Source organism: Armigeres subalbatus, chromosome 1 (assembly GCF_024139115.2).
Source record: "Armigeres subalbatus isolate Guangzhou_Male chromosome 1, GZ_Asu_2, whole genome shotgun sequence".
NCBI classification, from domain to species: domain Eukaryota; kingdom Metazoa; phylum Arthropoda; class Insecta; order Diptera; family Culicidae; genus Armigeres; species Armigeres subalbatus.
In genome coordinates, this window is record NC_085139.1 from 65361043 (window position 1) to 65378086 (window position 17044).

Genomic DNA, 17044 nt, shown 5'->3' on the forward strand with positions numbered 1-17044 from the left:
CCTTGGAGAAGTTTGGAACACCCACCGGAACACATGGCATGCAGCGCCAAGTCTGAGAATCATTGAACCAACAGAGCTTAAGTGGAATGACAGATGCAACAGGAAGGAACAAATCATTCTAACGAAACTACGCCTTGGTCTTTGCTGATTAACTAAACACCATATCTTCGAAAAACGAGAACCGGACCAATGTGACATATGCAACAAAAACGTAACCGTCCATCATAACCTAGCAGCGTGTTCAAAATTGTATCTACAGAGAAACAGAATAGGACTTCCTTTCGAATTGAATAATATACTGGATAACAATAAGAAAACAAAAGAAATTGTCATAAAATATGTTAAAGAAATAAAAATGTGTAACCAATTATTAGCATTGAGCGATTCGCACAAATTCTTAGGTGGTACAAGCTAAGGCTATTGTAAGAGAGTAGCATCACTTTCATCCGTTACCACAGATATTGATTTGGGACTAATCACCATCTCTTAGATGGAAGCAATGCTCTCTCCAATAGTCGAGATCTGTCTTCGCCACGTCCTTGCAAATGCTGAGGAAGAGGAAGCCCAAGTAGCACAAGTCTAATGAAACTGGTTACAGCAACCTAATTGTGACTAAATCGGGTCACACATAAGCTACTGTGATCTTTGTACAACATGTGTGCTGCTCGGGAGGATAATTAGTTGGGCACCTACTTAAGACGATGCCGAGATCTCTACGACCTCTCATAGGTAGGGATGAATCGATACAAGTAAACACGAGTAAATACTCGATACTTTAGATTCAATACCAAGTACTTTTGGAATCGATACTTTGATATCCGACCAAGTAAAGCCTGTCCTGTTATATTTCGGACACTTGGATAATGTCCAAATGATTTATTGCCATTTTATCAAGTTAGGCGACAACTGAAACATGCTGAAAATGTCACATAAAGCGAAGAGATTCAGCTGCCATGTAAATTGGTCATATCAGTGACTTGTAATTATTTGGAAGATAGGTGTCCGTGGACTTTAAGTATCGAATTGAAGTACTTGAATCAATCAAGTACCGATTTAAAGTCTATTAAATCTGATAAACATTAACAGAAACATTCTTATTTTCTTTGAAATAGTCTTCTGAATGTTAGTATTTAATTCGCGCAAAAATGTATTCATTTTTGTCGCTCAACACTTATTTGTGCTAATTGTAAATTCGCAAAAGTGAACTTCATGCTTCATGCTTCATGCTAAATTTCATTTGTTTCACCTCAAAATTGAGGATCGTAAGTGTGGCCTATCCTCAATCCTAAAGTAACGTCCCATATTATGCGGGACAGTCCCGAACTCAGTCTACTTGTCATGCATTTCAGGCGTGTCAGAAATCGTCCCCCATTCTATGATGAATCTGTAAATTCGAGAGACTGTGGAATCCGTAGAAACTCCTAGGAATCTAAAAGCATTTGAATAATCTCAAGGGTCTGGACAATTTGGGAATATTGCTGTACGTAATAAAAAAATGTAAAAATATTCTTAAAAGTTTTGGTCATGACTTTGATCTAAAGTGGAAGGCTCTAAGTCACTTCCAGGGTCTGAAAATCGGGATATCAGAAAATGTGTAAAATTTTGTTAAGTTCTAAAAAATCTGTAAAATCAGGAGAACGCCTGAAGCACTTGAGGATTGAAAAAAAAACTATTTCACCGTCTTCATCCAATATGGTTTTCCAAACTGAACACTTAGATAAAGGACAACGGAAAAAAATCCAATAGACTAATGAAAAATGTTTTATTGCTTAGCGAAGAGTTTCAACGACTGAAGCGGGAATCGAATCCTTAGCTCGTAATATACAAAATACATACACATAATATACCATGCGCTCAGACAACCGGCGCCGCAAACCGCATGGCCACGATATCAATATTGTAAAACATTTCTAATTAAAAAAATATAAATAGTGAATAACTACTTGACAGGGGCAATACAATCGTTTTTGAATTTTCATATGATACGAGTAAGTATCGATACTTCTAATTCGATATTTAGTGGTATCGATACTTTTATATGATACTACTTCAAACTAAAAGTATCGATACCTTAGTGGTATCGTTTCATCCCTACTCATAGGTGCCACGAGAGGTTTTGGAATAGTTAGTGTGGAAGAACTAATATTAAAATACAAAGTAGGAAAGGGACGAGCTTGGAATTGAACCCACGACCTCCTGCTTATAAGGCAGAAGCGGTAGCCACTAGACCACCGAGCTCGTAAAAGAATGTATAACCAATTAAAGAGTAAAATTCAAAGATATTTTTAGAGGCCCACGGTGGGAAAAATCTCAATAATAATAAAAAAAGAAAAGAGAACTCACTTCTTAATCATGAGAAATGATATTTTTAGACATGAAAAGTGATATCATTTATCACTTTTCATCTATGCCTTTTCTTTTCTCATTTTCACTTATCATTTAACGCTTAAATTTTCACTGCGAAAAGAAGTGAGGTTTATGGAGTGAGTAGTGAGAAATTTTATGTTTGAATGATAATTTTATTTCTTACTTCTCATGAGAAGTGAAATGTGGAACGTCTCATATCTCTTGAGAAAAGTCCACTAAGAGCAGTTAAACGTCTCACTTTTCATTTATGATTTCTCTTACCTCATTTCGCACTTCTCGCAGTTAGAAGTGAGGAGCGACCGACTTAACCATTTCTTACTTTGTTTAGTGCATGTCACTACTACTTCTTTTTTTAAGTATCTCTAAAAGTTGATGTGAGGCCCCTTTAGATTAAAGTACTACTATTCATACCTTTTGAGAAATGGCGAACACCGACTCTGAAAGGCGCGCGCCTCATTATCAGTTTCGGCTTCAGAAAAAAATTGAGATACTATTGATTTTAACTCGGTACTGAAGTTCAAACATATTCTTGCTTCTTCTTATGAGGTCAGAATTCGTTTTTGTACAGGGACCTGATTTCATCGCATTTCGCATTTACGAATCTTACTTTTGCACAGACCTGATAACAGTCAGAGTGTTCGCAGATCTACCAAATTCGTATCCGTTCCATTCCCAATTGATAAGCGCTCTGGAGTTTGGGGATTCATGTCGTCAGCTTTGAAATCAATCTAAGGTTGATTGAGCTGCGTTTTTTATAATTTACCTCATTGACTCCATCCGAAAAGGTAGAATAAGTGGGTCATCTAAAAGCAAATTGCATACAGTCGTACAATCATTGCTTATAAGTATTAACAAGAATAGTAAGAACTAGAACTCATTTGTTGCTTGTCACTTCTCATTCTCACTTTAAGAAGTGAGAAACAGTGAAAAGTGGGATGTAATTAGTACGAAGTGAAACTTTTCATTCCTTATTTCACAATTCCCAATTTTTTTCCCTAATTACGTCCAACAGTGACAAGTGAAAAATTATGCTTCTCACTTATCACTTTCTTCTTTTCCTTGAGAAGAGAACTATGAAATGAGAAGTGAGATCACTTTGCACTAATTTGCTCTTTCTGCTCATTCTCACTTCTCAGTGTGGGAGCTAAGAGGTAAGTTAAAGGCTGTTACAAAATGAGCAAATTTCAATCAGCGACTAATAAACTGAAATTCGCGACTAACAAAACGTAATCCGTGACTGCAAAAACAAAACCGCGACAAGCATCAATAGTGTTAAAATTACTCAAAAACATATTTTAATGCGAAACTTCAATACATTTCCTTTTAATCTGTCGGCATTAACGACATATTGAACAATAGAGAAAATAAAATAATTGTCGCTGTACTATATACAAAAGGGTGCCAATGAAAATCGAATTTCAAAAACGGGTAGTTCTCATAAGTTTCATCTCCTCGAAAAATGTCATTATGCAAAATTTCAGCTCAATCGGACTTCGTTAAGTGTTTGACCAAAGCGGCCGAAGTGTGACTGTTTTGAATCACAAGAAGTTCCTGAATGGAAGGAGAGGGGGGGGGGGAGGAATCTAAATCTAATTTTTTTTATTATGCCAAATGTATTCCACATCACGAAAAAAAAATTTAAGGGAGAAATGATTTTTTGGGACTTTGATAATTTTTGGGACAACACCAGATCTCGACGTTTCATGCATTTCTCGAACATTTGGCATAAAAAAAGTTTCGATTTCAAAGAAGTTTTAAAGTCGTAAAAATTATCCAATTGCTAGAAGGTCAATTTTGTTCATTTTTTTTTTCTTCGAGATGACACCTGATCTGGACGTTTCATGCATTTCTAAGACATTTGGCATCAAAAATATTTTGATTTCGAATTTTTACCGTACTCAACGGGTCCTGGAAAATCCAAAAATTATCAAAGTCCCAAAAAGCAAATATTTTAAAACATTTTTTTGACGTTTCATGCATTTTTGAGACTCCTGGCATAAACAAAAATGTGAATTCGAAAAAAAAATAAGTTCTAAACATTTTGTAAGTCCCAAAAAATCATTTTTTTAATTTTTTCCCCATGGCATTACTCCGGGAAAGAATAGCTAGAATTTGGAATCTGATTCAGAATCAAAAGGTGCAAGTTTTTTAAGTAATTCTAAACCTTGTGCGATTCTCTAGAGAGATTCAATAACTTCACCCTACAAAGCTTGAAGAACTATCTGACAAAAGGACAAAAGGAGAGACAGAAAGAAACGGCTGTAAGATCTGCGGTTTATTTTTTATTTTTACTTTTTTTTTCAGACGTATTGGACAATACAGGCATACCTCGATAGTACGTACTCTCGATTGTACGTACATTTTACCTCGATAGTACGTACAAAAAACAATTTTTTTTTTCGTTCAATTTTCTGTACGATTTTAGTAAAAATTTGAATATGCTTTGATCATGGCACATGCGGGGGTCCTTCATATGTTACGTAATAATTTCGCAACTGATTTAAACACCATCGTGAGCTTTTATAACGAATTTAGTAGCAAAACTTTGAAAAAGCAGCGTGTCATAAATGTTTGCCAGTCTTACGTAACACATATTATACTATCATTTTAAACAATTGAAGGAACATATGAAACAGCTGAGCGATGCGGAGCGCGACCAAGCCCTCATAAAGCAGAATATCAGCAAGAGGATTTTTTTGTATTGGAAGCGTTCGCACACGCGTAACAATTTTTTTTCTCGAGAAACAAATTAGCAGCGTTACTAAAATGAGGTCGAAAATTTCCTCTGAGACGTCTTACTGGGATTTCCGAAGAAGTTTATTCTGGAACAGTAGTTTCTCCCAAGGGTTCTTCCTGGGATACCTTGGTAGTTTGGTCGAAAATTCCATACATGATTTAACTTGATATTCTATCTAGACATGTGCGCCGATTCTAATTTTATCAACGGTGAGGCGTGATAGATCATTTTCTGCTAGTAGCATTGACGTGGTGGTGATTGGCGGCGGCGTGAGTCAGCGTGAATCAATTTCGTGTATTACAAGTTTTCCGGAATTTATCTGGATGTTCCTCCAGGAATTCCTCCGAAAGTTTCTCCGGGAATTCCTACGGGAGTTTTTCCAGATATTTCTCTGAAAGTTCCTCCAGGAATTCTTCTGAAAGTTCCTCCAGGAATTCCTCCGGAAGTTCCTCTAGGAATTTCTCCGCGAATTTTTACGAAATTCATCCGAACATCCATCTTAAATTATAGCCAAATATTTCTCCGTTTAAAAATTATAGCCAAATATTTCTCCGTTAATTCTTCCAAATATACCCTCCAAATTCCATTATTTTCTCGGTAATTTCTTCAGCAATTCACTTAGGAATTCTTTTAGAAATTTACACATCCCCTTTCCCAGAACTTCCACCAGAAAATCATTCAGAAATTCCCATGTAAACTCCTCCGGGCATTCTCTCTGGAGTTACTCCAGAAATTCCATCAAGATCTCTCCATTAATTACTTCGAGGTCTTTCCGGAAATTCTCATTGAGATTCTTCAGAAACTCACGTGGAAGCCCTAGATACTTACGCCCCGGAAATGCTTCCGGAAATTCCTCCAAGAACTCTCCTGGCAAATTGTTCCCGTTTTTTTTTCTTCTGGAATCTGTAAATTCCTTGAAAAATTCGTCTGCAAATTCATCTGGCTACAAAAATTAAATTTCGTCAAAACCAGTGCTGGAAAAATTTGCTTCACGAGTAAGAAAAGAGTGTAATTGGGCCTACCAGAAATGCCATAGTCGCGCGAACCTACTGCCTGCATTTTTTCTAGCGCTTGCTTTGTTCGCGAGTACGGGCAGAGCAAAGACAAAAAGCAGGGCAGTATTTTTTTCGCGAGTAAAAATCACGATCGCGAGTATTTGTGTTTAATTCGAATAAAATGGATAAATTTTACTTAACATAAACACAATAACAATAAACAAATGTGTTCTTGCTCGAACATCCGTGAGAATCATGTTCCGAGGTTGGTTTATGACATTTTGCAAATTAACCCGAATGACTCGCGAAGCTCCACGAACATTTTTCGGGGTTCGCTATTCTGTTTTCTCTGCGAGTAGTAGGTAGGAAAGGCAAAACAAGTGTTCGCGAGTATTTTGCATAGCCTACTTCTTGTTTGTGAACAAGGTTCACAGATTTCCACCACTGGTTAAAACTCTTTCGGAATTACTTACCAAAATTTCCCTTGAAATTCCTCTGGAAATTATTTAAGGGATTTTCCCGGAAGATCCTGCAGCCATTCTCAAAATTTCTACGGTACTTCGCTTAAAATTTCTATAAAAAATCATCCAAAATGTCCTTCAGTATTTTCCGAGAATTTTTTCCAGGAATTCGCAGCAATATCTTAAAACAATAACCCCGAAAATTCTTCGAAAATCTCTCCCACTTTTATTCCACAAATTCCTCCATGTATTCTCCCAAAAAATCCACCAATAATTTCCCCGGAAACTACTTTAAGAACTTCTTCAGAAATCTCTTTTAAAGTTCCCCCGAAAAGTTGATGGATTTACCTATGGATTTCCTGGAGATATTCTCGGAAAAAAAATCCTAGAAGAATATCTGAAACAAATCTAGGAGAAATTTGAAAATAAGAAGTTTTTTTGAATGAATTTCCTAAGGAATTTTCAGAGGAAAATATTTATGAATGTCAAAACAAATTTCAAATAAAGTTTTGAAATAATTTCAAACTAAAATACGAAAAAAATTCTAGTAGAATTTCAGAGGGTGTTCTTGGAGTTATTCCTTAGTTTCTTGAAGAACAAGAAAAAAGTATCTTTATGTTTGGCCGAGAATGAATAGTGGCCATGTTTCCAAAAATTATCCCACGTCGCAGTTTTTGGCCAGAGATCCACGCTAGTTGCAGTTTGTGAGTAGATTAACATCCAATGATTTAGATTTAAATACTTTATCGACACTACCTCAATTCTTCAAACTGATACCGATCAAGTATATAAAAGTCGGCACTCCAATCCTCCTATCAAAAATCGTTTTCGCAGTTTATAGCCTTTTCGTTACACATTGTTGTACGAGAAAGGCATAAACGATTCTACAGACGAGAAAACTAAAATAACTTAGAAAGTTAGAAATCAGTTTTTTTTGTTATCTTTATACTCATCTTATGTAATGTACTTATGTATATAATTACGAATCATAATGAAGGTTCTGAAGGTTTGAACTTCTGGAGAAAGAGAATAAGAGTTTTTTTCTTGAAGACACTAGAAAATTTCTCCAGGAGCTATTATAAAAATAAAGAAGAAATCGGATATTTCTTCAGAGATTTCTTCGGAAAATTCTCTGGATTCTCTCTCCGGAAAATTTCCTGTAGGAATTACTTCGAAAGTTCCTTCATTTGAACCATAAACAATTTTTTAAGAATTTTTTTCTAAAATCGCTGCATGAGTTTTCTCGAAAATTTATGAATTTCAAAAACAAAACAGTTTCTGGTGAAATTCGTAAAGCAATTTCCGAGGGAATTGCAGGACTAACTTTCTTAGAAATTTCTTAATTTGTTAAGGAAGGAGCTTTTGAAAGCATTTCCAATGGAATTTCTTAAGGAATTTCTGAAGCCACTCGTGAATGAATTTGATGATGATGATGATGATGATGGTCCCGCCACATACCCCTACAAAGGTTTGAGCTAGACGATTTATCTTTAAGATAATTAATTGAATTTAATTTTTCAACAATTTAATCAGATTTGCAAAACAAAACAAAAACGATCTGATTACCATCACAGATATAAATTTCTTAACTTTCCATTACTATCCAGCAAAAATATTAAATGTAAAAAACTGTTCATTTCATCTACAGATTCTCATAAGTATCAGTAGTGATGCTTCGAGTGCATAAAAATGCAAAACTTGTGATACCTCTCGCACAGATTTCAAAAGTTCCACCAAGAATCGCGTTTCATGTAATTACAAGTAACGTTAGCCACTCGAAAGCATCAATAATAATCTAATAAACTATGTCGTTGTCAACAAAATCAAAACTTGTGTTACCGCTCCGTCGATATCAAAAGCTTCGGTATCAACCGCGGAAACCAAACTCTACTAGATAGCCTATTACTAATCCGCAGAATCATTGAAACAGCTGAAAAAGCGCAAGTCTGTACATAAATTTAGAAATCATTCATATCTGCTTTACGCGCGCGAGACTCAAACTTTTGTAGACTACACAAGAAAACGGTCAAATTACAATTACGTCAATAAATATAAAATCCATCATCATCATCTAGGCGAAAAAAATAGTTTATTAGTGCCTCAATAATTGAAAAACACAATTGTCCAAACAAAATATCCGTAGGTTGTTTTGTTTTCGAAGTAGGTTGTTTGTTTTCGAAGCAACTCCTGATGGAGTTTCCAAAGGATTTCCAAAAATATTTTTATAGAAATTTCCACAGGAATTCCTACAATAAATTCCAAAAGAATTTCTAATTCCCGAAGGAGTTTCAATAGGAATTTCCGAATATATTGCTAAAAAAAATTTCAAATGAATTCCCAAAAGAAATTTTCGAAAAAAATCCCAAAGGAAATTCCGAAGTACTCCCTGGATGAATTTGTAAAGGAATAATACTGCAGAAATATTCTAAGAACTCGTACCCTTAATGAATTTCAGGGGAATGTCCAAAGGAATTCTTGGAGATATTTAGAAAAGTAGGAAATTTCTAAGAAAGAATTTCTGACCGAATTGTTAAAGGAATTCGCGATGGAAGTGCGTAAATGTACATACACGTTTTTTGCTACAGCATTTTAAGGAAGCGCGATTATCGCGACTAGAAGAGATAATCCGCAACAAATCCGCGAAGGCTTCCGAGCCTTCCGAGCAAGATCTTCCAATGGAAATTGTTAATTCATGTTAAAAAAATCAAGAATATTTGGGAGATTTCTTTTGGTAGCTGGAAGGAGCCGCCGTGATTTTGCTTGGTTTTGCTGATGTTGTTAACTAAACCTAAACTCTGCTTACCTTAATGGAAATTCCATAAATTACGTAAGCTTCTTTTTGTCTTTATTAGCGAGACTTCCAGCCCTGGGCACAATTTCAAGATGATTGATACAAAAAGTGTGACGGATGGGATTGGGGAAAGGGGTTGAAAATGCTCGATTTTTGCATAACGAAAATGATGAATATTCTGCAAGATAAATTCTTTTAGAAAACCTCCAAGTGTAAACGTAGACGTATCACAGCTGCTTTTCCGCATTTGTATCAGGTGACGAGCAATTTCTCGTCTATTTTCGTTAATTATCAATGCATCTAATTTAGAGAAAACCCGCATTATATGTCTTTCGCCACACAAATTTCTGGCGGTTGACTCATGCTGGCTATTTTATGCATATACTATAGCGCCTGGATGTGGCAGCGGCGGGTAGAAAATCAGCCACTGCCCATAATTCATTGAGAGCCCATTCTGCAATCCATGTTATCTAACCAAAAACATCGTTCTTTGGTTTCGAGGCTACGTCTCATCTGTCGAATGAGCGACTGCTTCATCAGTTTTGGATTGATATAAATGGCAAATCTGAAAAAAATTGTCACAAATGCAACAGCTTTATTGACAATCGATCCAGTGATTGCATGGAACAATGGAAAACTTCTTGAAGCGACATGTTCTAGAGAAAATAATTGATTCATGGAATTAAGATTAAATACATAGAACACCCCTACTTCAGTCCATCCCATTCCAGCTACGTTCATGGTTCTTCAAATAATTATGTTTTGTATGGATATAACTGTTATGTGTTCATACAAGCCTATAGTCAAATTTCCATATACAAAATAACCCCTTTTTCGAACCCCCTTCCACAACCTAGATACGTCCAATATTGTTAAAATAATCATATTGTTTATTATAAAATTGAAAAAAAAAAATAATAAAAGAAATCTGAGAAAAAAAATGCTCCTGATAATCGAGTCTAAAATTACGGATAATCGAGTCCGACCTGTAATTTAGAAAAGATTCACAAAAAATCACGCATTTTGAAACATGAATTGCCACGCCAATTCACCGCCGGGTGAAAAGGCTTTAGGCGTGACGGATTCTATGTGAATTCTTTCCACGATACAAATTGGTATCTTTCTAATAAAATTGAAAGTGATTTTTTTTTCATGGTTTCAAGTAATTCTTTAGGAGATCTAGAAGTAATAATTCCTAGATTTCAAATAATTGGTGCTTTCTTTTAACTTCCCTTACTAAGCTTTGTACAACCGCTTTCCCCCTGTTTGGTCACTATAGTCCAGACTTAATTTGGGTGAAATACTTCCGGCATTCGGAGTGAAATATGTTTATGCATTCAAATGGTATGTAACAAAGCACATATCAGCCTTCTAGAAAGAAAATAATAACTCATAACGATATCTTCAAACTCATTTTGTAAGTTAAGCTGAAATTGCGGCAATTCTAGATCAGCTACATTTGCAGCAGCCACGTCAGCACGCTTGTGAATTGTGGGTAAACGATGCAAGCATTCCGTCCCTTCTGAGAACAGAAGATCATTCTGGGCCCTTAATAAATGTACGCAAGAATTGCCAATTAGCGGTTTTGAGATTGATTTGTGTTTTATTGATTTATATTTAGTTCAGTAACGAGTTTCCATTCCAACTTTTATCGAATACTGAGAAACTTCTGGATAGGAGTTGAAGAAAATGATATAAAGTCTATTTTATCAATTAATTTAGAATTTATCGATGTAGATAGGCAGAGAATAGATAAAATATATCATAGACACTGTTTAGATACAATATGAAACACAAGTCAAACTGGTACAATGGTACAACTTGGTACAATGTTTCGGTCAAATTCCTTCCATACACTGCAACAAAAACTCAGCAAAGCACAAAACAATTTATCTAAACGATACTCTTGACATAGTGAATTCCATCGTAACCCGGAAGCCAAGCACTACTCAACCGTACATATGACAGATGTGGTGCTTGTGGTTCCAGCAGTCCGATTACGTACTTACGCAACAGATTGCATAAGGCCAGAATGCTCGAAATCCGGGCCAGCAGTGTGGATTCGGTTTTCTGTAAGACCAACACCCATCATTGCCGACAATTGATTTTGCCACCCACCAGAGTCACCCAGCCAGCAGTGTCTCATTCGCCTCCCTCTTGGCCGTGCAGTAAATCGACTGAGGCGACCCCCTTTGGAAAGATTCCGTTTTTATTGCCATTTTAGAAGAAGGGATACCTCCGGGTCACACCAGGCTGACTGTGGGTGAAGATGAGCCAAAACCATAAATTCCAAATGTCTGAAAAAAGAACAGAACCATATAATGGAAGAAGGTTTTGTTCAGTAACAGAAAAATGTGTTGAATTCATTACCCATTAACAGATTGCTCGCACTTTTCTTACTTTTGATTATGATTTTGGCAATTATAATCATAAAATTTGAGATTTTCCTATTTGTTTTTAGAAGTGGCCCTTTTCACCCATTGTTCTGGGACAGAGGAAGAATGATGCACTACAACTCTGGCATCGGATAAAGTTCCACTCCCCAAGTCAAGAAGCTTTGTCTTTCTTCATGATTGCTTTCGATTTCGCAACACATACGGTAGATGGAGGGAAGTTCAGCAAAATTTGTTCGAATACTGGAAAAATCATGCTTGTTTTTCATTATCGAAACTGCAGGCGAAACCCCGGTGATGGCGATGGGAAGAAAAGTGTTACAGAACAGTGCAGTGGCTGGGGCAGTCTCTCTGTGTGAAGATGATCGTCGTCATCGTCACTTTTAGCAGCTGCACAGCACCGCCACCATGTGAACCAGTTTTGTACCGTGGGAAACTTGATATTGGATTCATGGATGGTTGGTAGTGAGCCACACACCAGGAGTATTGAACGCTTTTACCTTGGTGCTGCGTTTCCACATGGATAATGGATGTTTTAATTAAAATAAACTATCATTCTAATTAATTGAATATACATGCGAAGGAATATTAACAAAATCTCAACAAATATATATCCAGATTCTGAATCGAATCTTTCCTAGATTAAACGTTGTTCGTTCTTGATTCCAAGCGGAATACATTCTTTATTCCAGGTTGAATCCTTGAAAGTCTTCTTAAATTTTCAAGCGTGTTCGTGAAATCAGATCCGTCCTACTTTCATTGAATCCAAAGGGAAATCTCTAGTCCAACACAAATATTCTCCTCGGTGGGCATTGAACACCCATATCTGCTCAAATTTTGATTGCGATACACGCTGGACTGCCCACATATATTCGCTTCACTATTTCCAATATTAACTAAATATGCAATCACTTGCCGTGCTTCTACAATTGGGGCGTAAAAAAAAATCCGCTCAAATATATTGCTGCTTCTTTCCGATCTCAATCACGAAAACATGTGGAAGCCCCATTTTTCAACAGTTTTGGTTCGAAGGGTACACCGGGCCGGCTCGCTTTCAATCCACTCTGATTTATTGATTCGGTTTCTGGGATCCGAAAATCCAATCCGCAGCGAGCAAGAGGTAAATTTTTCATTGATTCCAAGTTTATTTATTGACGTTTTCGTGTTTAATATTTTCCCGTCGACGGTGACCACCGCACACACAAGAACGCGGCTGCGGAATGCCAATTTTAGGAATTGGAAATCCTCGCCGCCTCACTCCCTCCTCGCACGATCCCTGATTGAGTTGAATGATCCACTGACTTTTTTTTCATGCTTTCAACGTTTTCGGTTGTATGAAACATGCCACAGTTCGCTTGATGTTAGAATTTTTCCACAAATTCCAATTCCGAGTCCGTTCAACCGGACACGAGTGGCCACCAAACAGGAAATTCCCTCATTTCTACTCTTTTTCAATTTAATGACGGGAAATTCCAGAATTTTAACAAGCACTAGCACCACACATATCCCCGAATCCCCCACAAAATATAGAAAGGACGAGGTCAAAGTTAACAACTAGCACACTCACCAGGAACGATTTCATGACGAACGCGAAATTTAAAACGGCAACCGCAAAAACGTAACCGAGCACGAATCGGTGGAAAAAATTAAACCCGCACGCGACAGAAAAACCGAAATTGGATTCAAATTGATACACTGTATATGACTGTCGTCGTTTGGCGTGCACCAATTTGCTTTTATATCAGGCGGCTAATTTGCAAACGCAGCAGTAGTTGGTGGCAGTTGCAGCAGCACTCCCCCTCTAGAAGCCAGTGGGGGTGGAGTGCCCTCGGTACGCGCCTGTCGGTCAGCGGTCTGTGCGTGGACGGTGGGTAGGAGCAATCACGCACCGTTTGACACCGCGGTGGTGCCCGGCTTTGGTTGGTGTGATCGAAAATGTGAAGCGAGACAAAAATGGTTCTTTCGGCATTTTTCGGGCACCAAGATGGACCAATAAAAAAATTGCATGAAGATATAATTTTTTCCATTATATGAAAAGAAATGATAAATTTCAATGCCAACAAAAGTAGTAAAAATTACCAGAAATAAAAGCATATATCTGCGAACTTTGACGAATAATTCCAGTGAATTCTGAATGAGAGAGAGCAAATGCAGGATTTCTCATTTCGCCAAGTAAATTGTTTTTATTATTTAACTAATTTGTTATTACGCTGGAGCATACTGGCTTTTCCCACTCTTAAGTGGTATATTTTTGTGAATCTTGATTTCCAATAAGCAGTTCTTCATTTATCGAGAGCACCCTCTGTTGAAAATTTGAAGAGAGGCAAAGATCCTGTCCTGGGGCCCAACCCAGGAACGTCGCCGAATAGCAATTAAAAAAAACTTAGTTCTATCTTCTTCTTTCTTCCTCTTCCTTCTTTTTTCTTCCTTCTACTTTCTTCAGTTTTTTATTTCTACTCCAGTATTCCTTCATTCTTTTTCCTCCTTTCTTCTCCCTTCTTTCTATTTTTTTTCATCTTCTCTTCTCTTCTTTGTTCTTTCTACTTTTGCCTTGCCTTTGCCTATCCCTTTTTTATTCTATATTCTTCTTCATCCTGCTTTTTTTTTTCTCTTCCTCTTCTTACTTTTTCCTTCTTCCTATTTTTTCTTTCCTTTTTTTCTTCCTTCATCCTTATTTTCTCTTCCTTTTCCTTTCCTCCTTCCTTCTTTTTATTACTTTCTTCCTTTCTTCTTTCTTCTTTCTTCCTTTTCCCTTCTGGTTTCTTCCTTTTTCCTTCTTTTTGCTTGCTTCTTTCCCTTTAAGCAGTTCTCCCGAAAATCATTTTTTTCAATTTTCAGTCGTTCTCGAATGTTATTCAAACTTATTTAACCTAGAATCAAATTTCACATAATGCGTTTATATTCATTGACAAATGTTAATAATGAAGTAGTGGTTTATTATTTTTATGATGCATATAAAGTTGTGCGAAGAAAAAAACTACTTTGAAAAAATAAAATATATTGTTTTCTTAAATACAACCTTAGAGTCAATATTTTTGGAAACGAATCCATTACTGGTTTTCAGTCATAGCGAAAGACTAATGTTAATCATTACACAGTGTGTCAAGATGGGTAGAAATTGAAAAAGGGAAGGAAAATACAAAAAAGTGGGTAATCCCCGAAGCGTATAAAAATTGATTTCAGATAATGATACACGATGAATGTTTGACCAATGCTCTCTTACGCTTTTTTATTCTTTGTTATAAACGTTTTCAGTCTTTTACTGGTTCATCTATTTAATATAATGAAATTACTCTCTAGGTTAAATTAATTTAAGAACATTCAAAAACTACGGAAATTTTTTAGAAAAAATCGTGTGACTGCCATATCTCAAAAACGGCAGTACATACTAAAAAATACCATATTTATATTTTTTTCATTGGAAATAATACGTACTTTCATTAAATCGAGTTGATCAAAACGTAAAAAAATATGTTTCGACCATTCTTTACAAACCAACTCATTTAAAAAATTATACCTTTTTTGTCTATCATTTCTCCGTTATCAACCATAGTGCAGAAAATCCATATATAAACTGCTACAACATATCAAAAATTTAAGAAAAATATGAAAAGAAAAACTCTTTTGAAAAAATAGATTTCTAAGTATTATTTTCAATGACTGAACAATTTTTTTTTCACAATTTATGTTCTTTCATATAGCCTCATTGAATACCTGAAACATTGCCGAAGTCGCCAAAACAATCGGACGAGTCGTTTTCAGGTTATAGTTTTTCGAACACGTTCATGGTGTTTTTGCTTTGCTAGTCAAAAGTTGGGGTAGAGTCTAAATTGCAAACTATGTTTTTTTTTATAATATGCAATGTGCATGCGAAATTTAGGGGAAATCAAAAAAGACCTTTGATTTCATAGAGCATTGCTTCCCTTCCTTCTTTCTTTTTCATTCTGCCTTCTTTCGTCTTTCTTCTCCATTCTATCTTCTTCCTTTTCCTTTCTTACTTTCTTCCTTCTTTCTTTTTCCTATTTTCTTTATCTTTCTTACTTCCTCCTATCAGCGGTTCTCAACCTCAACCTTGTTTGTCTGTTAAATGAAAATAAATGTAACTTATTAGATATATGAAAAAAGCAACTAAAAATAAACGGGATATATGACTCTCCATAAAGTTGTAGAAATTTTCTTTATTCCGAGCTATTGGAGAAAAGCTTCCGAGCCTCTTGGAATACGGCTTTCGTGCCACTGAAAAGGAGGCTTCTAAGCATCTTGAAAGAGTGCCTCTGAGCCCCTTGAATGCTGGATTCCACGCCTCTAGAAAGGTGAATACCGAGTGCCTTGAAAAGAGGTTTCTGAGCCTCTTGAAAGTAGACTTCCGAGCCTCTTGATAGAAGGCTTCAGAGTCTTTTAAAAGGAGGCCTCCGGGCCTCTTGAAAGAAAGCTGCCGGGCCTTTTGAATGGAGGCTTCCGGGCCTCTTGAAAGGAGGCTTCCGGGCCTCTTGAAAGGATGCTTCCGAGCCTCTTGAAAGGAGGCTTCCGGGCCTCTTGAAAGAAGGCTTCCGAGCCTCTTGAAAGGAGGCTTCCGAGCCTCTAGAAAGGAGCCTTCCAGGCCTCTTGAAAGGAGCCTTCCAGGCATCTAGAAAGGAGGCTTCCGGGCCTCTTGAAAGAAGGCTGCCGGGCCTCTTGAAAGGAGGCTTCCGGGCCTCTTGAAAGGAGGCTTCCGGGCCTCTTGAAAGGAGGCTTCCGGGCCTCTTGAAAGGAGGCTTCCGGGCCTCTTGAAAGGAGGCTTCCGGGCCTCTTGAAAGGAGGCTTCCGGGCCTCTTGAAAGGAGGCTTCTGGGCATCTTAAAAGGAGGCTTCCGGGCCTCTTGAAAGGAGGCTTCTGGCCTCTTGAAAGGAGGCTTCTGGCCTCTGGAAAGGAGGCTTCGGGGCCTCTGGAAAGGAGGCTTCTGGGCCTCTGGAAAGGAGGCTTCCGGGCCTCTTGAAAGGAGGCTTCCGGGCCTCTTGAAAGGAGGCTTCCGGGCCTCTTGAAAGGAGGCTTCCGGGCCTCTTGAAAGGAGGCTTCCGGGCCTCTTGAAAGGAGGCTTCGGGCCTCTTGAAAGGAGGCTGGGCCTCTTGAAAGGAGGCTTCCGGGCCTCTTGAAAGGAGGCTTCCGGGCCTCTTGAAAGGAGGCTTCTGGCCTCTTGAAAGGAGGCTTCCTGGCCTCTTGAAAGGAGGCTTCGGGCCTCTTGAAAGGAGGCTTCCGGGCCTCTTGAAAGGAGGCTTCCAGGGCCTCTTGAAAGGAGGCTTCCGGCCTCTTGAAAGGAGGCT

General features: G+C 37.5%; 2 protein-coding genes across 2 annotated transcripts in view; one reads left to right on the top strand and one right to left on the bottom strand.

Annotated features, from left to right (window-relative positions):
* LOC134208866 (uncharacterized) overlaps positions 1-13446 on the bottom strand; it is a 58639-nt gene extending 45193 nt beyond the window's left edge. The window contains exon 1 of the mRNA XM_062684845.1: positions 13312-13446. Coding sequence (XP_062540829.1) covers positions 13312-13326 — 15 coding nt within the window. The 5' untranslated portion in view covers positions 13327-13446. The remainder of the gene's footprint in view (positions 1-13311) is intronic.
* Positions 1-17044, top strand: part of LOC134226509 (uncharacterized) — a 952521-nt gene that overhangs the window by 453116 nt on the left and 482361 nt on the right. The window lies entirely within an intron of this gene.